This window comes from Phoca vitulina, unplaced genomic scaffold, assembly GCF_004348235.1.
Source record: "Phoca vitulina isolate PV1807 unplaced genomic scaffold, GSC_HSeal_1.0 scaffold47, whole genome shotgun sequence".
Taxonomy (NCBI): domain Eukaryota; kingdom Metazoa; phylum Chordata; class Mammalia; order Carnivora; family Phocidae; genus Phoca; species Phoca vitulina.
In genome coordinates, this window is record NW_022589750.1 from 2889796 (window position 1) to 2913252 (window position 23457).

The 23457-nt window shown below is 50.6% G+C and overlaps 2 protein-coding genes and 3 non-coding genes across 5 annotated transcripts; 3 read left to right on the forward strand and 2 right to left on the reverse strand.

Annotated features, from left to right (window-relative positions):
* Positions 1 to 309: 309 nt before the first annotated feature.
* TRNAS-GCU lies at positions 310 to 391 on the forward strand. The gene has a single exon. It is a non-coding gene; the product is annotated as a tRNA-Ser (tRNA).
* A 254-nt stretch (positions 392 to 645) lies between these two features.
* TRNAT-AGU lies at positions 646 to 719 on the forward strand. Its single transcript has one exon. It is a non-coding gene; the product is annotated as a tRNA-Thr (tRNA).
* Positions 720 to 1099: 380 nt separating this feature from the next.
* TRNAI-AAU lies at positions 1100 to 1173 on the forward strand. The gene has a single exon. It is a non-coding gene; the product is annotated as a tRNA-Ile (tRNA).
* A 576-nt stretch (positions 1174 to 1749) lies between these two features.
* On the reverse strand, positions 1750 to 3887 carry BORCS6 (BLOC-1 related complex subunit 6). Its single transcript, XM_032431859.1, has one exon. It carries the CDS (start codon positions 3623 to 3625, stop codon positions 2558 to 2560), a length of 1068 nt encoding a protein of 355 aa, XP_032287750.1. The 5' UTR covers positions 3626 to 3887; the 3' UTR covers positions 1750 to 2557.
* Positions 3888 to 13778: 9891 nt separating this feature from the next.
* On the reverse strand, positions 13779 to 18575 carry AURKB (aurora kinase B). The gene is made up of 9 exons (XM_032432041.1): positions 18547 to 18575; positions 18151 to 18223; positions 16441 to 16543; positions 16264 to 16318; positions 15827 to 16018; positions 15345 to 15483; positions 15086 to 15234; positions 14137 to 14311; positions 13779 to 14013 (listed from the first exon to the last, which is right to left on the reverse strand). Exons 2-9 carry the CDS (start codon positions 18196 to 18198, stop codon positions 13840 to 13842), a joined length of 1035 nt encoding a protein of 344 aa, XP_032287932.1. The 5' UTR covers positions 18199 to 18223; positions 18547 to 18575; the 3' UTR covers positions 13779 to 13839.
* Positions 18576 to 23457: the final 4882 nt, after the last annotated feature.

Consider the following 23457-nt stretch of genomic DNA (forward strand, 5'->3'; position numbering starts at 1 on the left):
AGCGCCTCGCAGGGGCCGGACGGGGAGCGCGCCTGACGCCACGTCCCGAGCCGCCCCGTCGGGGGAGCCCAGATCTCGCGGGCTGGTGGGCGCGGATCCGGGCCCCGCAAGCGCGGGCGAGGGGCAGGGCTCCGGAGGACTGGCGCGCAGGGCGGGTCGCTGGGCCCGGAGGGGAGAGGGTGGAGCGCGCGCGGGCGGGAAGGTCGCTCGGCGACCGAGAGGAGCGCGCCGTCCGCCACGTGGGCAGGTCCGGCGGGCGGGAGGACGAGTTCAGGCCCCAGAGAGAAGAGTGGAAGCCGCTTTTCGGCGGACGAGGTGGCCGAGTGGTTAAGGCGATGGACTGCTAATCCATTGTGCTCTGCACGCGTGGGTTCGAATCCCATCCTCGTCGGCGTGCGGTTGTCGCAGCCGGGGTTCAGTTTTGTCATCTCAAAGCAAGAATTTCTCTTGTTATCTCTCACCTGCCCCGATTCCGTTTCCGCGTCACCCCGGTAGTCCGCGGTACCCCCCAACCGTGGTTTTCGTCCCTTCTACTCTGTTTTCCAGGACGGCCAAAGCTTGGTTACCAGGGGGCACCTAGGCATCCACGCACCTGCAGGAGAGCTGACCTGGCCAAGGAAGGAAGGCGCCAAGTACCTGACGGTGGGCGCCGTGGCTTAGTTGGTTAAAGCGCCTGTCTAGTAAACAGGAGATCCTGGGTTCGAATCCCAGCGGTGCCTCCGCGCTCTACTGCTTTTGCGAAGAGCCTCTGGGCATCCACAGATCCCTCACCGTCCCTCCCGGAATCTACCGGGAGCCTTTGGGCGGTGCTTTCCATTCCTGGCGTTTTGTGGTTGCGTGAGCGGAAGCCGCGTGCGTGTTTCCAGGCTGGGGCTCCGTATTTGCGCCCTGCTGACCCTTGCCGCCGAGCACCAGAGTAGCATCTGTACTTGCCCGGATGTTGCCTTGCTGTTACTTTCCGAGACACTCCGTGATTCCGCCTGCATGTCGTTTTCGCGTCTCTCAGAATGGTCCTGTCCATTTCCAATTTTTCCTGAAGACAGGACCGATCAGTAATATAAATTCTATATAGTTCCAGACTGAGACGCTAGCAGGAGCTGGCCGGTTAGCTCAGTTGGTTAGAGCGTGGTGCTAATAACGCCAAGGTCGCGGGTTCGATCCCCGTACGGGCCAGAAGTGATCTATCTTTTCCTTAAACTTTGCACCGCTATAGTTTGTTACTGGGGAAGGTTTGTGGAGCAACATTTCCAATTCCAGAACTTTTCACACCCAAAATAGAAACATGTTGAAATTCAGTCCAAGATACTGTCTTGGGGGAGGAGGAGGAAGGTTTAATAAAACTGGAGTTCCTTCTGTGATCTCTATTTATAACGCTCCCGTCCATAACGTGGGGCTCCTGGAACTCACTATGTGGACGGAAAGCTTGGAGACGATGCAACGAATATGACACTGATCGGCGGAGGGTGGGAAATGGGGTCAGGAATGGAGGTAACAAGCGTTTCCAGTCTTCCTCCTGAGTCAAGATGTCCAGTTCACCCAGCCCCTGCCTGTCCCCTTCCAGATCTGAGAACACAGTCCTTTCCTTTCGGTACCGGAACACCCTGCTTGTGTTTCTGCTTTTACTGGATCCCGGAGCCCAGATCTGTGCCTCTCACGTGCCCCACCTCCCGCGTCCCCCCCCCCCCCATCGCAGTGCCGCCTGAGAGCAGGAACCATATACCCTTGCCCACGTCACCTGGGACTCCCGCCCGGCACCCAGCATCGGCCAAGAGAGCTCCACGAAAGAGACCGACCCTCATCCCCGCTCCTTCAGCTCACCAATCCCTGGAACCCCACACAGACACACCTCAGCCTTAGCAGCAGCACTTTAATTCCACAAAAACTCAGAAAGCCAAAACTGATTAGAACACGCCACAACAGGTGGGCTTCAAAACCAGCAACAATTCTGCCTGAACCCTGAGAGCAGTGAGACCCCTCCCACCTCACCCCCTCTACCATGCAATGCATTCCTTCTAGTTCCACCCCAGTTCTGGCTGGGGAAGGGGGGATGGTAGGGGGCCAGAGGGCAGAAGCAGGGGGTTATCCATCTGCAGGTGTGCATCCTTGTCTGCATGGCCTGTGGCCAAGGACCACTCAAGCTACCACAGCCCCTGGCACCTGAGATGTGGCCAATGGAGTCAGGGTGGCCACAGTGGGGGCTGGAGCCTCTTCTGTTCTCCTTTCTTGACCGCATATGGCAGTCGCGTCTCCCGAGCCGAGCCCTAAAGCCCTGGGTTCCCAGAGATGGTGTTCCCGCTGGAGAAGAGGGTTGAGAACAAGGTCGCTACAATGGCCAACTTAACAGAAGCAGAGCATCGTCCCCTCCCACCAGGAGAGGCTTCAGAACTTCCCCGTATACACCTGAATAAGGCCGAGCGAGTGGTCGCAGGCCTGCGAAATGCGTCTGGAAGAGCCTCCAATACATAGGCCTCCCCTCAGCGGGCAGTTCCCACCAGGGCTCCTTGAAGAGTCCTTAGGATCCTGCTGGGCCCTGGCTTGGCCACTCCTGCCCTCCCGGTCACTTGCACAAGGCCTCCAACACCTCCAGGGTGCGTCGGATATCCCGGACTTGGCGCGCCAGCCCCTGGACTGGCTGCAGAGCCCGCTCCAGCTCTTCACAGCGCGCCAGCAGGGTGTACATGCCCTTGATGCTCATGTCCACCGCTTCGCCTAGGGAGTCCACGGCGTCGCGGTAGGTCTGGATGCAGCCCACGCTCAGCGCGGTCAGCTCCTGCACCGCGCCACCCAGCCCGCGCAGCAGACGGTCCACCCTGCCGCCCAGCTCCCGACTCAGCCGCTCCAGGTCCCGCAGCACGTCGGGGTCGATGGGGGGGATGGCCGGAGTGGGCGCGGGCGCTGCACAGGGCCGCGCCGGGGCAGGGGGCGGGGGTTGAGGGGCGCCGCTCAGACGAATCTTGAGTTGCAGGTTGTTGGCCACGAAGTGGGTGAGGTCGCCATGGCGGCTCACCGTGCCCTCGAGCTCTAGGGGGCTGGAGATGGTGGCGCGGCGCCCGCCACCCGCGCCAGGCTCGGCACCCCCTGCCGACCCGGTGCCGCCGCACGCCCCGCTCAGCCCGTCCAGGCTGCGGCTGTCCTGAAGGCGGCTGGAGAACGAGCGGCCAGCCCTGCCGGCCGCCGCCGCCTCCTCCTCGTCGTCTTCCTCCCGCGGCTCAGCCTCCATCCCGCTGCCTCCCGGACTCCCTCGACGGCAGCCCCTCTCGGATGCAGGCTCGTCCTCCGGCGGCTCAGGGTCCCGGCGCCCAGAGGACCCGTGCGGGTCGGGCTCGGGACCCGGCGCCCCCCGGAGGCTCCCCGGCGCGGACGGCGTCCCTCCGCGGCCCGGCTCGTAGTCCCGAGCCTCCCGCTCGGCCCGGTGGACGGCGCCGCGGCTCGAAGTCTTCGGGGACGCCGCGGGGTGGCGGCTCGCGCCCCCAACGTTCTCGGCCTCTTCCTGCCCGGACACCGGGAGGCCTGAGGGCGGCGCAGAGGGCGCTCGGCCCAGCCCGCCGCCGAAGATCGCGGCTTGCTGTTCCCCCAGAGCCAGAAGGTCCGCCTCGGGCCCAGGCCGCCCCCGGGACGACTCCATGCCGCAGTTTGGGGCAGGAACCGAGAAACTGATTCGCCCCGACTCGGGCGGCGTCGGCGGCGCCTTTAAGGGGCGTTGGTAGAGGCGCGCGATTGGCAGCCGGCTGACAATGGTCAGGACAGGAAGAACACTCTGATTGGTCGCGGTGACCAGGAAGTCCCGGAAGAAGAGCTGTTATTGAGCCGCCGAACCCACGTGAGAGCCGGCGGGGCGGTGCGAAGGAGGTGACAGCTGCCCTCGTCGCTCCGCCCCCTCAGGATGAGGCCGGGCAAGTCTTAAAGATCAAGGTCCTGAAATACCCGAGCCCTCCCGGGCGGGGCTCAGACTCCTTCCACCCACAATTGTCACACCCACAGTTGTTGCTTAGCAAACACACCCAGTGGGCACCAGAGATGCGGCTCCTAGAGAGTTTGTGGGAATGAAAAGAGTCTCTCCTGCTTGGACCATCGGGATTGAACCACACTTAGTCCATCGGGAGGGATGCGACCGGAATCCCCAGCAGAGCACGAATGGTTAGGTCCACCATCCTCGGCTCACCGACCTGCAGAACTGTCCTGAGCGACTCACGATGGACAACCAAGCAGGCTTAAGGGCTTTCCTGTGCTTTTGCCACTCTGTCCTCTGTCTCCGGCCCCCTCCACGTTGGAGAATCTCTCCGCTTGGAGGATGGTGTGTGATTTTGCCACGAGGTAAAATATTCAATAAACAAATGGCTCTGCACGGAGATCGGAGCCCTGGTACCATTCTTCTGATCCCAACTCTTCCTTGTCTTCCCTTCGTTGGTCTCGCTGAAGCCACACTGCTGGCCCCCTCGCTGTTCTTCTGCCTCAGGGATTTACACTTGCTCTTCCTTTTTTTTTTTTTTTTTTTAAGACTGAGTCTACCAAGGAAAATTTCAACTTCAGTTCCTTACTTAGTCAAATACCACCTTTTCAGTGCAGCCTCCCCTGATAACCTGTTTAAAATTGGAGCCGCTTTCCCCAGCAATCCCCGATTTCCCTTCCCTTCCTTTTGTGCATGGCATATACTATATACTTGCTTACTTGCTCATGTAAGCTCCTTGAGGGTAAGGGTTTTTTGTAGGGCTTTTTTTTGGTCTGTTTTGATCCGTATCCACAGTGTTTAGGGTGCCTAGCACATAATAGGCGCTGTGTAAATATGTATTAAATGACCACAAACCATTGATTTCCTCTTTGTGACTTGAACACATTCAAGATGTGTTTCTGTCACTTGTACCCAGAGTCCTGACTAATAAACCATGAGGTCCCCCCTCTCTGGGGCTGACCCCCCCCAACCCCATCTTCCCTTTACCCCTCAGCAGGCAGACACTCTTTATTCAGCAAGTGATAGAAAACACAAGTTGGACCAACACTAACGTTAAAACAAGGACACTGCATTGTGTCATGCGATAATGGTCTCAAGACAAGAGACAGTGTGCTCAGAGAAGCTTGGTTCCAGTGCCCTAGGACTGTCACAAAGGACCTGGTTTCTGTCTGCGGGGGCAGCGTTATCCCAAGTGCGCTTCCTCATGGTGGCGAAATGGCCACTCTTTGTCATTCTTCCGGGGGTTGTATTCGTCTCCTTGGGCTGCTATGACAAAACACCATAAACTGGGTGTCTTAAACAACAGACATTTATGTCTCACACTTCTAGAGTCTGGGAAGCCCAAGATGCCAGCTGATGTGGTCCCTGGTGAGACCCCTCTTCCTGTCTTCTCCATGTGCCCTCACATGGTGAAGAGAGAAAGCTAGCTCTCAGCCTCTTCTTAGAAGGGACTAAATCCTATCATAAGGACCCCACCCTCATGACCTTCTCTAAACCTAATTACCTCCAAAGGCCTCACCTCCAAATACCATCACACTGGGGACTAACGTGTCAATAGACAACTTTCGGAAGGACAAGCACCCTCAGTCCATAACGGGGGTCACTCGTCATCCTTTTTGGTCTCCTGAGATCTGACTCAATATCTAAGGACACTCCCACGTCATCAGGAAGCTGAAATATCAAGCAGCCCCTCTCCCAGCTTCCCAGGCACACAGCTCCGGCTCTACCATGGAGCCCTTCTGCAGTGGAATTTTCCCTGGCTGGGCGGACTCCACGCCTGGTCCTTCTAGAGATTCCTGGTGCTCCTGCAGAGGCTGTGAATCACCCAGGATGCTCATAATAAAGTCCACTTATGCTTAAATGAGCCCAAATTATTCTGTTTCATGCAACCAGAACCCCTGAATGATATGCTCCCACACCTTCCAGAAGGGGAGAAAGGAATCGCTTCCACCAAAGCCCCAGTTAATTTCCCTTTACATCTTATTGGCCTAAACTGGTTCAATGTACAATTTAGTCACATTGGCCAGGGTAATACCATGTCTGACTGACTTAGGACTGAGTATCCCGGGACAACTGGGTGGCTCAGGCAAGCGGCTGCCTTTGGCTCAGGTCATGATCCCAGGGTCCTGGGTCATGATCTCAGGGTCCTGGGATCTCCGGCGTGGGCGGGGCTCCCTGCTTGGTGGGGAGTCTGCTTCTCACTCTGCCTCTGCCCCTCCGCCCACTTGTGCCCACTCACTCACTCTCTCTCTCAAATAAATAAATAAAATCATAAAAGAAAAAAAAAAAAAGGACTGAGTATCCAGAAGCAATCACTCTGGCAAGGTGATGAGAATCAACTTATTAGGTTAAAACAATTATGCTCCTCCTGGAGCTAGGGGTGGGTCAGTCCCCTCCAAACCCCAGTAGCTGCAACTCAGTGGGGGAGGGGGCAGGGGCTGTGGGGGAGCAACCACAGTGTGTCCTATGTTAGGGGTCAGCCAAGTATGGCCCATGGGCCAGATCCAGCTCACTACCGCTTTTATACGGCTTGTGAGCTGAGAATGGTTTTTACAGGTTTAAATGGTTGAAAAAGAAAGGATATGAAAATTCATATAATTATGTGAAATTTAAATTTCAGTGTCCATAAGTTTTTTTGGAATACGGCCATGTCCATGCATCGATGAACTGTCTCTGGTCACTTTCGTGCTGCAATGACAAAGCTGAGTAGTTTCAATAGAAGCCAGATGGCTTGTAGAGACTTCAGGATTTACCTCCCAGATTTTCCCGGATAGTTTGCTATGTCGTTCACTCCAGGCTGCTGGAAGTGGGAGCCCACCCCAGGATGGGCTCATTACTCCTGTTTGCCTATCGCTGTCAGCGGCCGTGGGTCACTGCTGGTGGTCTGACGCGACTCATATTTTCATGCATATGCACACTCTGTTCATGAGACTTTGGAATACTCTTTTTAGAACTTTGTAAGAGCAGATTTGGGTCAAAGAGGCTTGTACTACCCAGTAGTAGGGAGATAGAGAAGGATGAGTTTTGCCGCAATCGGACAAATATCTTTCTATATTTATTTATTTAAACACATGTGTTTATATTTTATTTTATTTTTTGAGAGAGAGAGAGTGCAAGCAGGGGTTTGGGGAGGAGGGGCAGAGGGAGAGAGAGAGAACCCCAAGCAGTCTCCATGCCCAGCAAGGAGCCTGACGTGGGGCTCGATCTCCCAACCCTGAGATCATGACCTGAGCCAAAATCAAGAGTCAGTCACCTGTCCAGCTGAGTCAGCCAGGTGCCCATAGGCAAATTTGTTTTTAAAGGCCCATGTTTTCCCCGCTACTCCATGAATACACATATTTTTTTTGTTGCAAATTATGCAATGCCTGTATATGGAAATTTGGTATATGAAGAAGATGGTGGTATTTGGGATCAATTTATATAAATGGTGCAAGTATAAGAGACCAGCGAGTTGGACCAAAACAAAAATGAAAAAAAAAAAGATTTCATCCTTTACGTTAAAAAAATAATTTTGATCACATTTTAATTTTTTAATTTTTTTAAAGATTTTATTTATTTATTTGACAGAGAGAGAGACAGCAAGAGAGGGAACACAAGCAGGGGGAGTGGGAGAGGGAGAAACAGGCTTCCTGCAGAGCAGGGAGCCCGATGCGGGGCTCGATCCCAGGACCCTGGGATCAGGACCTGAGCAGAAGGCAGACACTTAGCCGAGTGAACCACCCAGGCGCCCCTTGATCACATTTTTAAATGAAAAACAGACAATTATGAAAGAAAACAGAAGTGCATGTTTTGTTGGTTTGTTTGTTTTATAAGCTTGGGGTAATGAAGGCTTCTTAAAGTAAGACCAAAGATCAGATAAAACTATGTTAAATGACAAATTGCAGAGACGGAAAGAAAATATTGGCCCAGTATATGACAAACCATTAATATCCCTTGATCTTACTCGTAAATCTGCCGAAGATGGCCAAGGACTCCAGGGTCGGTAAATTCAGTAGTTCAACAAAATCACCAAAGACCCTGGTTCTTTCCATCTTTACGCTCTACCAATCACCCTCAGTCTGCCAATCTGTCTTTAAAAAAAAAAAAAAAGAAATCATGTAAAAAAAATATAATGAAATCATGTGTATGTAGTTCTATTCATTAAGATAAGCACACTAATCAAAAGCTATACCACATTTACAGCAACTGCAAATACAAAGATAGTGCTCCGAATTCTGTTTCTTTTTTTTTAATTTTTTAAATAGATTTTTATTTATTTATTTGACAGAGAGAGATACAGCGAGAGAGAGAACACAAGCAGGGGGAGTGGGAGAGGGAGAAGCAGGCTCTGCGCTGAGTAGGGCTCAATCCCAGGACTCTGGGATCATGACCTGAGCCAAAGGCAGACACTTAATGACTGAACCACCCAGCACCCTGAATTCTGTGTTTCATCGAGCATCAAAAACCACCCATCTTTTTTAAAAAAAGATTTATTTATTTGTTATTTTACAGAGCGAGAGAGCATGAGCACACGAGCAGGGCAAGGGGCAGAGGGAGAAGGAGAGAGAATCTCCAGCTGACTCCCCTTGGAGCACAGAGCCCCACAGGGGGCTCCATCCCAGGACCCTGAGATCATGACTCAAGCCGAAATCAAAAGTCTGATGCTGAACCAACTGAGCCACCCAGGCGACCTGAACCACCAATCTTTTTGTCCTTCTCTTGTACTTTATTCTGTATCCACATTCTCTGCCTCTGATTGGATCCCTGGATTTTATTCCATTTTTCTTTGTGACGTTCTCCGCAGATATATATCATTGGCGGCTGCTTTGGGGGCTGAACTTCCTTTTGGGCGTCCACTGAAAATCCCTCCAAATCCCAACCAGCCAATTCCTTACCCAGGTAGCCCAGAGAAAACTTCTCGCTCTGCGCTTTGAAATAGATTACTGACAATCTGTCTTGACCTCCACCGTCCCCGTGGGCACAGAATGTCTGCGACACATCCAGCCATCTCAGGAACCAGCTTCATGTGGCATTAGCGGTCAGTAGGTCGGTCAGTGAGATCAATACCACCCCGTTGTGTTTCAAGTCATGAGGAGACAGTGTGTGAAACTAGCAGGGCTCTTCTGACTATTAGACTCGTTCATTCCCATGATCAGCTGGGCGCACAAAATATAAATCTAGTAAGAAAGAATCCTGCCACAGACCAGACCAGAGAGGGTTTGTAAGGCTGCAAAGCTCGGTAGGTATAGAGACCGTGGGGGGAACGTAGCTTCCTTCAGGGGGCTACTCCACCCTCTCTCCTTTCAACCTATTTCATGTTTAGAAAGCGATTTCCTCGAGATTACAGCCCATGTGTGGGAATTTGTCTCCTGGTTGGGAATTCCATTTTCTATTCCTTTGCAAACCCACAGTCAAGCTCCTAGGTCCTGTCTGTCTTCCTTCTTTTAGCCATTCTAGTAAGCGTGTGCTAATGTCTCAGCATGGTTTTAATTTGCGTTCCCTAATAACTAACAATGTTGCGTATCTTTTCACGTGCTTATTTGCCATCTATATATGTTCTTTGAGGAATGCATCCCCACTTTTCTATTATTTTCTGTTTTACATATCTTGTAAACTACTTTAAATCCTTTCTAGAATAAGACTATTTATAGTTATTTATAAATATTCATTTATAATATATATATTATATGAAGATGTGATATATATATATACATATATATATATATATATATATATATATATCAATCACATCTTCTTTATCCGTTCATCCATCGATGGACACTTGGTTGCTTCCTCATCTTGGCTATTGTAAATAATGCTGCAACAAATATAGGGGTGCATATATATTTTCAAGTTACTGTTTTTGTTTTCTTTGGATAAATACCCAGAAATGGGATCACTGGATCCTATGGTCGTTCTATCTTTCTGTTTTTGGGGTACTCTCCATGCTGCTTTCCATAGTGGCTGCACCAATGTACATTCCCACCAACAGTGCACCAGAGTTCCTTCCTCTTACTCCACATCCTCACCAATGCCTTTTTTTTTTTTTTAAGATTTTATTTATTTATTTGACAGAGAGAGAGAACACAAGTAGGCAGAGTGGCAGGCAGAGAGAGACGGAGAGGCAGGCTCCCCGCCGAGCAGGGAGCCGGTGTGGGGCTCGATTCCAGGACCCTGGGATCATGACCTGAGCCGAAGGCAGACGCTTAACGGACTGAGCCACCCAGGTGCCCCATCACCAACGCTTTTTATTTTTTGTCTTTTTTTTTTTTAAGATTTTATTTTTAAGTAAACTCTACACCCAACCTGGGGCTTGAACATACAACCCCGAGATCAAGAGTTGCACGCTCCACCCACTGAGCCAGCCATGCGCCCCTCCTTCTTGCGTTTTTGATAACAGCCATTCTAACAGGTGTGAGGTGATCTCATTGTGGTTTTGGTTTGCATTTCCCTGATGATTAGTGCAGCTGAGCATCTTTTCATGTGCTTGTTGGCCATTTGTATGTCTTATTTGGAAAAATATCTGTTCAGATTTTCTGCCCATTTTAAATCATATATATATTTTTTTGCTCTTGAGTTAAATAGTTTGGATATCCATATCAGATATATGACTTGCAAATATTTTCTCCCATTCAGTAAGTTGCCTTTTCATTTTGTGGATGTTTTCCTGTGCTTTCCTTCTAATGGAGACTAGCTTTTTTTTTTTTTTTTTTTTAGATTTTATTTATTTATTTGAGAGAGAGAGCGAGCCTGAGTGGGGGGGGCGGGAAGCAAAGAGAAAGGGAGAAGGAGAAGTAGGCTCCCCGCCGAGCATGGAGCCCGATGTGGGACTCAATCCCAGTACCCCAGGATCATAACCTGAGCCAAAGGCAGACACTTAACCAACTGAGCCACCCAGGTGCCTGAGACTAGATTTTTTAATGCTATTTATACCATGCACATTACTGCACTTGAGAACAGACTGTTATAGGCAAGATAGGATTGTTATTTCCATCTTAAAGGGCTCATAAAGGTTAAACCACTTGGCCAAGGTCACATGGCTAATGAACAGTGGAGAAAGGACTAGAACTCAGGGGTGCCAGCCAGAAGCTAAAGCTCGTTCCTCCGCAGAGCCCCGCCACCAATCAGGCCACAATGAGGGGAGCAGACCACCTCTCGCGTCTTACCAGTGCCCACACCACCCACAGACATGCAGACAGGATTTCGAGAGCAAATATCGGCCAGCCTATCAGGAGGACACAACCAGACCCCCGAGGAAGAAGAGAAGTGGCTTTTCGTTTCTTTTTCCTATCATCGTCTGTTCAGTGGGAAGGTAAGGTGATCATCAAGCTCCCAAAGTGAACAAACATTCCAGGTCAGCTGGACTCAGTGTAATGATATCTTTACTTAAAAAAAAATGTCACCAAGGGGCGCCTGGGTGGCTCAGTCGTTAAGGGTCTGCCTTCGGCTCAGGTCATGATCCCAGGGTCCTGGAATCGAGCCCCGCATTGGGCTCCCCGCTCAGCGGGAAGCCTGCTTCTCACTCTCCCACTCCCCCTGCTTGTGTTCCCTCTCCTGCTGTCAAATAAATAAATAAAATCTTAAAAAAAAAAAAAGTCAACCAGGCCAGCCTTCCCCCTACTCCCCAGGACACAAGCCCTTATGTTCTCTGTAGGATTTGTCAAGTAAGATGTTTGTTGTCGGTTGTGGGGTGGAATGTAGGATTTATGTGGGATACGGAATTATGTCATATCGTCACATTATCTAGCGGCTCTTGCTAGAATATGTGGAATTTTCATGAGCAAGGAGATGATGCCTCTTAGAAAAGTCTCTGAGGGGTCAAGCACAGGTCACTGACCAAAGATCATGATACAGATGGCTGATTCTTCCCATGACTCAAAGGAGGCTGCAGGTGCCATTCTAGACAGAGGGAAGAGCAAGTGCAAAGGGCCGGAGGTAGAAACAAATTTGGCAATGTTCAAGGAACAGCAAGGAGGCCAGTGCTTTAGTGATGGAAGGGGTTAGAGCAGTTGGGAGCTGAGCTCCAAGTAGGGAGGAACAGAATCTCTTCAGGCAGGGATTTTTAACTCAGATGGATGCCTGGGTCTCAGCCTAGGCGGATTAAATCTGAATTTCTCAGGCTGATAGTCCAAGAGTTCTATTTTCTCCGTAAGCCCTCCAGGTGATTATGATGTGCAGCCAGGGTTGAAAACGGGTAGAGGACCTTGCCATAGAATGAGTTTGGATTTTATTCCAAGAACTCTAACTTTCCATGTGGAGGACGGGCCAGGAATAGGAGCAGGGAGAACAGTTAAGAGGCTGGTGGCTTGAATCAGGGTGAGAGCAGTGCAGTTCGTAAGGGAGGTGGGGCTGAGACCCTGTGGATTTCATTGGCCGAAGGAAGGAAGGGGTTGGCAGACAAAAGGGAGAGAAACCAGGGTTTAAAAAAAAAAAATCTTATAACATCATTCAATTGTTTTACCCCATGGGTAAGAGTCTTTTTACCCCAACTGGAAAAGAGTCTTTACAGATGTAATTAAGGATCTTAAGATAAGATCATCCTGGATTATCTGGGTGGGCCCTAAATGAAATGACTAGAGTTCTTATAAATCACAGAAGATACAGAGAGAGAAGAGGGGAAGAGCATGAAGAAGCAGAGCTGGGCGTAGGGAAGCCTCACGCCCAGAAATGCCTGGAGCCACCCAAAGCTGGAAGAGGGGAGGAAGGATTCCCCCCCAACCCTTGATGGGGGTGGGACACTGTGGCCAATCTGATTTTGGACCAGTTGATTTTCTGTTTTAAACCACCTCCTTAGTGGTAGTTTGTTACGGCAGCTCTAGGAATGGCTGGTGGCGCATCAGTTAACTAAGATCAAATAAAAATAAGAACTTTTTTTTTTAAAGATTTTATTTATTTATTTGACAGAGAGTGAGCACAAGTAGGGGGAGCAGGCAGAGGGAGAGGGAGAAGCAGGATCCTTGCTGAGCGGGGAGCCCGATGCGGGGCTCAATGCCAGGACCCTGGGATCATGACCTGAGTTGAAGGCAGACCCTTAATGACTGAGCCACCCAGGCGTCCCCCAAAATAAGAACATTTATAAAAAAAAATAACAAAACTGCATGAAGTCTAAAAAAGAAAATTTATTCCCATACCTCACAATGATTAAAAGAGTAAGTAACCAATAGACGAAGAGAAAGCCTTTGATGAAAGTCAACATCTAGTCAGGACACCAAAAACCAAACCCTTTCTTAATCTGGTAAGGCACCTTTTTTTCCTGGACTACACAGTAATGGTAAAAACTGCAATTCCTGTTCCAGGTCTGTGATCCATAAGCACGTAAAATAAATGTGTGTGCTGCCCAAAAGTAATCAATATACCATCCTAGCACGGCATTAAGGAATATGGACTTTAAAACTGGGCTCTCCCCACTTACTGGCTGTGTGACTTTTGGTGGACTCCGCAACCTCTCTGCGTCCTGTGCTAGATCCTGAGCAGAGCAGTAAAACCAAGACAGCTTCTAGGGGAAGGCCATGTTCAGTTCTCCTAGGTTGGCAGAGGCTGAACCAGAAGGAAAGACTAGAGGTGCCACTGGGGTTCAGCAGCAGCCGAGGGGAGCCGAGACTCCAGCAGCCAGAGCAGGGGAAGAAACAACGGGAGACAGGGGTGGGGGGAGCAGGAAGCAGAACGAGGGCAAGGGTGGGCGTGGCCAGGGAGAGCTGAGCAGGGGCAATCCTCACCCACCAGCCCCCCCACCCCTCAGCAGTCTCCACCTGAATGTAAAGCATCTAAACTCATCCGTATAAAAAGCTTCAGCCTTTATTAAATAAAAAGGAGGTAGAAGACAAGTAAAGGAGCAGGCCAGGTACCCCTCCTTCCAACCCCACATATACAGGCATACAAACAGGCACGATCGAATAAATGACAGGGACGAGTCAGGGGACAGACTGAAGGGCGGAGGGAGGCAGCACCCTCCGGGAGTGGGCCCGGACCCAAGGGTGCGCAGAGACCTGGGCCAGGGGCAGCCGTTCTGAGGGGTTGTGCTTGAGCAGCTTGGAGATGAGGTCCTGGGCTCCCGTGGGCACGGAGGCGGGGAACTTCAGGTCCACCTGCAGAAGTCGAGGAAGGACAAGGGCCCCCTTAGTTTTATCCTCGACCACCCCCATTCCATCTGGAGAATTCCACAGGGCCCGCCGGGCCTCTGCAGCCAGGCACCGTGCCCGCCCTCCCACCTTGACGATGCGCCGATACGTCTCATTGTGGGAAGCGCTCTCGAAGGGCGGGTTTCCCACCAGCAGCTCATAGCAGAGGACTCCGATACACCACAGATCCACCTTCTCGTTGTGCGTGCGCCCTTCAATCATTTCTGGGGGCAGGTAGTCCAAGGTACCACACATCGTCTTCCTCCTGGGCGGGATGGCGGGGGGAAGGGCAGGGATCCCAGGTAAAGACCACCTGTCTTTTCCCTGCTGCCCGACAGGGAGCCGAGCGACCCCAGGATGAGCCAGGGGAGTATTTCAACCAGGCTCTGACAGGGCCCTTTGGGGCAGGAGTAGGGTAAAGATAGAGCCCAAAGAAAGCCCCAGGGGTAGAATCACACACTGCCCCAGCCTTTCCACCCGGAGGGATGTATCTTAAAATAATCAGATCTAAGGGCAATGCTCATCTTAGAATTAACGGGAAAACTGGGGCCCTCTCAAAAGTCCATCTGGCAGGTCCTGCTGAAATGGATCAGGTTGGGGCGCCTGGGTGGCTCAGTCAGTTGAGCATCTGCCTTCGGCTCTGGTCATGATCTCAGTCCCGTATCAGGCTCCCTGCTCAGCGGGGAGTCTGCTTCTCCCTCTCCCTCTGCCCTTCCCGCCTGCTCATCTCTCTCTCACCCTCTCTCAAGTAAATAAAATCTTGAAAAAAAAAGGGATCAGGTTCTATCTATCTACAATACTATGAAGCCATTACAAATGAGGTGGGAATATTCTCAGCGACGCGATGAGTGGGTCCCAGTATATTCGGTAGGAAATCTGGGCAACAGAATTGGGGGTCTCCTATTTTTGTGAAGAGATTGCCGTGTCTATAGGCACTTGAGGACAAACCCACACGTGTCCGGGGACCAAGATCTGGAGTCCTGTTACCCTGAATGTGCCCGCCATTCACACCCAGGCCCGGTCCCCTGGCCCACCGTACCTTAGGGAGGGGGCATGCACAGACCAGCCAAAGTCAGCGATCTTCAGCTCTCCCTGGAGCCCCAAGAGCAGATTCTCCGGCTTTATGTCCCTGTGAATCACCTTCTTCCCGTGGCAGTACAGCAGAGCATCTGCCAGTTCTTCCATGATCTGGGAGGGCCAATGACAGGAGGTCAGGCAAGGCTGGACGTCCAGCTCCAAGCGGCGGACCCCCAGCCTCGGGCCCCTGCTGGTGCCCCAAAGCGCCCACCCGCCCGGACCGTGGCTGTTCGCTGCTCGTCAAAAGTGCGGCTCTTCTGCAGTTCCTTGTAGAGCTCCCCGCGGGGGGCGTACTCCAGAATCAAGTAGATCCTTCGCCGGTCATAGAAATAGTTGTAAAGGCGCAGGATGTTGGGATGCCTGGAGGGGACAGGGGAGGACTCAGGTTGCATTCCGGCCGAAGGAAATGGGAAAGATGACAGTGCCAGGTGGGGCAAAGTGGGGTCACATTTGGACCAGGCCGGGGACAGCGGGGCTGGCAGTGGTGAAAGGGAACTGGGGGCGGCCCTCTGGATTCAAGGCTCTGGCCGGGGGAGTTCAGTTGGGCCTTGACCAGGGCTGGGAGCTCAGTGGGGCCTTGACCGGGGCTGGGAGCTCAGTGGGCCAAGGGACCACTGCAAGGCAGTCTGGATGGGGCAGGGGGTGAAAGAGGAGCCGGGGGAGGAGCAGAGGGGCTGGGGTGGGCAGAGGGCAAGACTCATACTGCAGATGGGCCTGGATTTCGATCTCCCTGCGCAGTTGGTGCTCCACGCCCTCCTTTTCTATCTGAGACTTGAAGAGGACCTTGAGAGCTACAATGAAATGGCTTTTCTTCTCCCGAGCCAAGTACACGTTTCCAAACTTGCCTTTGCCCAGAGGACGCCCGATCTCAAAGTCGTCGATGGTGAAGGAGCGCCTGATGAGAGGTGGGGGGAAGGCAGGTGAGCGCCAGCCTGTGGGTCACCCGAGAGGCCACGTTCTCCCCTCTCCCCCAGCCCCGCCGGCCCTCAGCCCTGCTTCTCTCCCAAGGGAGGTGAGGACGAGTTGAGGACGGATCAGGCTTTCTTGCCTGCATCCCTGCTCCTGCCCTGAATGGCCGCCTCCCCCATGTCCTCTGTGTTTGCTCCCCCCCCCTTGCCACCCCAAGGCTTGGGTACTCACGTTGAGAAGTTGGGTGTCCCACTGCTGTTCTCCACCACCTTTTGGCCAGGGGCCGCTAAGGAAACAACAGGGGAGTTCAGCAACCTCCCCCAACTTTGACATTTTCATCCCGGCACCCTCCCCATAGACCCTAGACCCTAGGCCCCTCAGCTCAATCCCTTCCCGTGTCCCAGTTACCTGTGGGCTGGCCATTGGAGCGGCTCATGAGGACAAGCGCAGACGGGGTGGCAGGGTCCTTCCGGAGGACTCTCTGGGGCAGGGTGTTCAGGCCAGGCTGAGTCTGAGAAGGAGCAGCAGTGGGGAGCTCTGAGGGTGGCTTTGTCCCGGGGAGTGGGTTGGAATGTGCTAAAAGCAGCATTTCAATACTTGCTGTCAGCCCACCCAGCCAGCCAGCCACCCACCCCCTGTTCAAAGAGGAACACCGAGACCACAGTTTTGCTACTCAGCCCAAGGCTCCGCTCCTTGCTCCGTACTAAAATGGGTTCTTCATAAGCGACCTAGGTTGGCCTAAGATAAGGAGCAAAGGACTCACCCCCAACACTGAACATTTCACCTCCTTGGCCATGGCCCACACCACATTTTCAGGCACGTAACTGTCTAACCTCTATGGTACCGTCCACAACCCCACACTCATTCACCCTGCCCTCCCCCACCCCAGTGGGGAGTAGAGGGCCAGGTTAAAAAAGGAAAAAACAAAAACAAAAACAAACCGCCCACAATTCAAGGGGTTTTAGCAGAGACATTCTCACAGCCCCCTAAAAACTCAGTCTAGGGGCACCTGGCTGGCTCAGTCAGTAGAACACGCAACTCTTGATCTCAGGGCTGTGAGTTCGAGCCCCGTGTTGGGTGCAGAGATTAATTAAAAATAAAATCTTCAAAAAAAATAATTTAAAAAATTAGAAAAAAATTAAAAACTCAGTCTATTAAGGTTTAGATAAGGTCCCGGAGGTCGTGAATGTTGTAACAAATTCCAGTGTTCACCCCTTTGCAACAAGAGGCTTTGGAGACACCGAGGGCTACTCTGATGGCCCCGGACCATTTCTCTCTTGCAGCTTCTCGGAGCAATATACACAACTTTCTTTCAGGAGTGACCACAATGGTTTCTCTTTCAGCCTCTGTTCTTGCCAGCCTCACTAAGTGCTCCGTGAGGGCGGGAGCTGGTGGACAAGGGGACAGATGGACACTTCAGGATACCCAAGCCCCACCAACAGGGAGCAATGCCTGTGAGAGCCCCTTCCTTCTTCTTAGCCTAGAGAAGAAAGCCTCGTGCCCTAAAAACCCATTCCCAAGCAGTGATATCAGTACAGAATTTATCAGCAAGCAGGTTGGACAAAATAAGAGTCCAGAAATAGACCCACATAGAGGTGGGCATTTTATATAATAAAGGTGGCATTTCAAATTAGAGAGTAGACTGACCACTGAAAGATCTTAGGACAACTGGAAAATAAATCTATTTAGATCTTGATCTCACACCAGTCACTAAAACAAATTCCAAATTCCAAATTTAACATGTCCTGAATCTTTTAAACCTATAAAAACCCTGTTCAGAGTCTCTCTCTACTTCCTGTCTAGCCTATTTGTTCAGGACAAGGGTTGGGAATCATGGCCCGAAGGGCAAACCTGCCTGCTCAGTCCCAGGTATCATTTGTATACGTGACAAAAAGGCTCAACCCTGCAAGGGTCCTCATAGGCTGATCAGATTCAACTCGGCGGCACCTGATAGGATGTATTTGCAAATGCCCAGACCGGGTTCCGCCAGCAAATTCTTGGGACCCATTCGTTGGAGCAAAGCGGGGCAGACTCGGAGGGTCGCCCTCCGCACGACCTCAAATCCCCAGGCAGGAACTTTCCATGCGGGTGGGGGAGGGGACGTGGGGAAGCCCTTACCGTCTGCCGGCCGTAGGGCCAGGGGTAGGCGTTCTCCTTCTGGGCCATCCTTAGAGGGAAAGGGGGAGGAGAGCTGGGCACACAAGGGAAACAGGGCTGTAAGAAGCAGGAAAAAAAGACGGAGCGAGAGAGGAGGGGGTCGGACCGATCGAGCCGGAAGCGCGGGTCTGGGGCTGCTGAAAGGGGGCTGATCAAGTCGCTGGCTCATCGGGGCGCACCCGGGCGCTCGTCTCGCCGCCCCCGCCCTGCTCCTGCACACCCCCCTTTCAGGACCCTCCCTCTACCCTTGAGCTCCCAGTAGCCCGGCGGGTGCGCGCGGGCCGCCCAACGGACCCCCGACCTGCCTGATCACCTGCCCTCTCCCGGCGCAAGACCCGCGAAAGGAAGCCAGCTCACCTGGAGCCCGTGGCACAGCCACCCTCCGGGCCGCGGGCAAACGACTGAACCTGCCGGGCCGGGCCCCCGCTGAGGCCCTTTCAAATCTCCCGCCCTGGCCCCATTGGCTGAGCGCGCTGTCCATGCCCAGCCCTCATTGGCTGGACTCCCCGTGACGTAGCCCGTGGGACCCAATGCGGGAGGCGGGATGCCAGACACCGCCCACCGGAGGTTCGGGCTTAGGAAAGTTTCGGGCATCCCCGAGTCCAATGTTCTCACATCCTCTTTCGTTAATTTAACAATTTCCGTCTATCTGGAATTTATCCTTCTGTGTGTATGCACCAGGGTTTTATTCTCGACAGATGGAGAGTTCATTACGCCAGCACCGCTTGTTACACAAACCACCTAGTTCCCAGCGGAATTTAAATGCTACCCTTACCCAAAGCAATCCACAGATTCCACGCAATCTCTATCAAAATTCCAATGACAGTTTTTACAGAAATAGAAAAAAACAATAGCAAGTTTGTATGGAGTTACAACAGGACGCAAATAGCCAAAGCAAGCTTGAGAAAGAACAAAGCCACGGGTATCACCAACAGCCCCCCACCCCCACCCCCGGGTTCAAACCCATTACAAAGCTGTAGTAATTAAAACAGCCCGGTGTTGACATAAAAACTGCCACATAGGGGTGCCTGGGTGGCTCAGTCGTTAGGCGTCTGCCTTCGGCTCAGGGGTCCCGGGGTCCTGGGGTCGAGCCCCGCATCGGGCTCCCTGCTCCGCGGGAAGCCTGCTTCTCCCTCTCCCACTTCCCCTGCTTGTGTTCCCTCTCTCGCTCTCTCTCTGTCAAATAAATAAATTAAATCTTAAAAAAAAAAAAAAAACAAAACTGCCACATAGATCAATGGAGCTGAACAGAGAGCCCAGAAATAAATCCACACATATATGGTCAATCAATTTATGGAAAAGGAGCCAAAAACACACAAGGGGGAGAGGGTAGTCTCTTCAAAAAATGTTGCTAGGAGAATTGGACAGCCACACCTGCAAAAGAATGAATCTGGACCACTATCTTACACTACACACAAAAATTAACTCAAAATGGATTAAAGACTTGAACGTAAGACCTGAAACCATAAAACTCCTAGAAGAAAACACAGGCTGTAGATTCCTTGACATAGGTCTTCACAATATTTTTAAAAACCTGACACCAAAAGCAAAAGCAAGACCAAAAATAAACAAGTGGGGCTACATCAAACTAAAAACTTTTTTTTTTAATTTTATTTATTCATTTGAGGCAGAGAGACACAGAGAGGGAGAGAGAGCATAAGCAGGGGAAGAGGCAGAGGGAGAAGCAGGCTCCCTGCTGAGCCAAAAGCACGGCGGAGGGTGGGGGTCCGCCTGGGGCTCAGCACGGGGCTCGGTCCCAGGATCCTGGGATCATGACCTGAGCTGAAGACAGACCCATCTGAGCCACCCAGGCACCCCCAAACTAAAAGCTTCTACACAGCAAAGAAAACCATCAACAAAATGAAAAGGCAACCTAGTGAATGGTAGAAAATATTTGCAAATCATATACCTGATAAGGGGCTAATATCCAAAATATCTAATGAACTCATACAACTTAATGGCAAAAAACAAACAATCTGATTTAAAAATGGGCTGAAGATTGGAATAGACATGTTTCCAAAGAAGACCTACAGATGGCCAACATGTATATGAAAGATGCTTACCATCGTTAATCATCAGGGAAATGCAAATCAAAACCAGAATGAGATTTAGCCTCACACCTGTTAGAATGGTTGTCACCAAAAAGACAAGAAATAACAAGTTTGGGTCAGGAGGTAGAGAAAAGGGAGCCCTCGTGCACTGTGTTGGGAATGCAAACTGGTGCAGCCGTCATGGCAAACAGTATGCAGGGCCATCAAAAACTTACAGACAGGGTGCCTGGGTGGCTCAGTTGGTTAAGAGACTGCCTTTGGCTCAGGTCATGATCCCGGAGTCCTGGGATCGAGTCCCACATCAGACTCCCTGCTCAGCGGGGGAGTCTGCTTCTCCCTCTGACCCTCTCCCCTCTCATGCTGTTTCTCGCTCGCTCTCTAATAAATAAGTAAATGAAGTCTTTTAAAAAAAAAAAACAACTTAAAGACAGAACTACCATAGGATCCAGCAATTTCACTTCAGAGTATTTATCCAAAGGAAAGGAAAGCAAGATTCAAAAAGATATCTGCATCCCCATGTTCACTGCAGCATTATTTACAATAGCCAGGATATAGAAACATCCAAGTGTCTACAGATGGATGAAAGGATAAAGAAAATGAGGTGTGTATGTGTGTGTATACTGGAATATTATATTATTCTGCTATGAAAAAGAATGAAATCTTGTCATTTGTGACAACATAGATGGACCGGGAGGGTATTATGCTAAGTGAAGTAAGTCAGACAGAGAAAGACAAATACTGTATGATTTTTCTTATATGTGGAATCTAAAAACAACAAAGAAAAGCTCATGGATACAGAGAACAGATTAGGGTTTGCCAGAGGTGGTGGGGGTTGGGATGGGAGAAATGAGTGAAAGGGGGTCAAAATGTTAAAAAAAAAAAAAACACAAGAAAAAAATGCAACATTATAGCAATAGCCAACTGATACAGATGTAAATGTTAGTTGATTACAATTATATTGTTGAAAAATGTAAGCTGAAACATGTGTGTGGCATTATTTCTTCTAATATATTAGCAGGGAAAAAATGAAGGGAAAAAACTACTCTTGGGGCACCTGAGTGGCCCAGTCAGTTGAGCGTATGACTCTTGACTTCCGCTCGGGTCAGGATCTTAAGTGGTGGGATCAAGACCGGCGTTGGGCTCTGCACTCAGTGGGGAGTCTGCTCGGGATTCTCACTCTCCCTCTGCCCCTCCCCCGCTCATTCTCTCTCTCTCTCTCAAATAAATAAATAAAATCTTTAAAAAAAACAACAAACAAGGGGAGGGGGGGTAGGGGGATGGGTTAGCCTGGTGATGGGTATTAAGGAGGGCACGTACTGCATGAAGCACTGGGTATTTTACAAAAACAATGAATCGTGGATCACTACATCAAAAGCTAATGATGTATTGTATGGTGACTAACATAACATCATAAAATTAAATTAAATTTAAAAAAAACTACTCTTGATATATTGTCATAGTAGATACTTGGATCTCCATATTTCTGGACTCTTTATTCTATTCCATTGTCTGCGTGTGTTTATTTTTGTGTCATTACTATTTTATTCTTTAAAGTCTTGCACTCACATCCGTAGCAGGAATTTTCCACCAGTGGACCTTTCTCTGCAGATCTCCCGACGGTGGCTGCATTGTTTGGACTGACCCTAACTCTTCTCCTTCCTGCCACACTCCCTTCTTCTCTGCTCTTTCCAAACACACATGTCATAATTGGGTTAATAAATACATTTGGGGGCCTTCTATGGAATAAGTAATGGGTATTTGTAAGTATTGCCTGCCTAGCACCCTTCCTCTTTCTTCAAAGAACACCCTAACTTTTCTTTAGGGAACCACCTGCACTGTCCCCCGTTCTGGGTAGGCAGTTTCCATTGTAGTCTGTTTCTGTTTCTGCAGGCACCTAGAATTTTCTGGGTCTGAGAGGGAAGCTGACCCCATCTCAGGTCCAGGATTGGATGCTGACTGATCGACACCAGTCAACACTTTTTATTACGGGATCGTGGTCATGGTTCAGGGATTAGCATGTTGTGACCCAAGTGACCCCATGAATGGTGAATGGGAATTTTAGGATTCTTGTCCAGAATGCTGGGCAGAAACTCCTTTTCTCCACAAAGCCCACCTTTCTGCTGCTAGTGGTGCTCCGGAAGGGAGCAGCCTGAGAACGAGGCTAGCTTTGCAGAAGGTCTGGGAAGAACCCAAGACCTTCATGGTGTTGTTCAGCCTCTCAACGCCTATTTCGCACTTTCCTTATAGGGACCGGTAGGTCTCTTCCCTAACGCATTGACTCAAGAGTTTAGTTATTCGCTGTCAAAAGCATACTAACTGACACAGATCTACAGACCTAGAGGGTTCTTAGCCATAGAGTGTGAGTGAATGATGCGAAACTGCTGAGAGTCAATCACTTGATCTACAAAAATACCATTTTCATATGATTCAGCCAAATGTAAATCCAAGAAGTCCTTATGGGTTTCTCCATCACTGCATAACGCCTTTGGCTGCAAGTTACAGAAAACTCAGTCAGCAGTGGCGCGAACAATAGGGATCTGTTTTCTCTTAGCAAGAAGTCACCAGGTAGGCCGTTGTTTTGTTAGAGATGTGGATTGGCCTTGCTGTGATTCTCTTGACATGTCCCTTAGGATTGCAAGATGGCCGCCAACGGTCTCTGCCCCCTTTATCAGGATGAGCAGAAACCTTTCTAGAAGTACCCAATAGATTTCTCATCGGCCAAAAATGTGTCCCATGACTACTGCAAAGGAGACTGGTAAAGTGTCTTAGGGTCAGCCTAACCCCGCTTCCCAAGATCAGGGAGCCCATCATGAAAAGCTTTGTAAAAATTCTATCACCTGCCGAGTACTTTATTCCTCATGACCTAGTGAAGGGAGATTTTTCTGGAATCTGTCAGGGGACACAGTGCATGGGTGGGATATGCCCTGATAGATCCAATACAGTGTCCCTGTCCCCCACAGTCTTTAAATTCCCACTTGCCCATTACGCCAGAAGATATTTGGCCTTTCAGGAATATTTGATGGGCTAGCATAGGATCGGGATTTGCATTATTCATAAACAACAAAACAAAACAAAAGCTATCCGTTCTATCGGCTAGGCAACCATCAGCTGCCTGTTGAAGTTCATGAACAAAATCTCTGTTGTTTACCCCAGTGACTCTCGAGGTATCATGAGGGGGGAATTGTCACTGTTCTTGCTACGGCTGAATTTTCCCAAG

Bases quoted from the DNA above. Each gene is read 5' to 3' on its own strand.
- BORCS6 (XM_032431859.1), bottom strand. From the start codon at position 3,625: ATGGAGTCGTCCCGGGGGCGGCCTGGGCCCGAGGCGGACCTTCTGGCT.
- AURKB (XM_032432041.1), bottom strand. From the start codon at position 18,198: ATGGCCCAGAAGGAGAACGCCTACCCCTGGCCCTACGGCCGGCAGACG. The intron at 16,319-16,440 runs GTAACTGGGACA...TTGTTTCCTTAG, and splicing joins CTCCAATGGCCAGCCCACAG to CGGCCCCTGGCCAAAAGGTG. The intron at 16,019-16,263 runs GTGAGTACCCAA...ACCTCTCATCAG, and splicing joins GGGACACCCAACTTCTCAAC to GCGCTCCTTCACCATCGACG.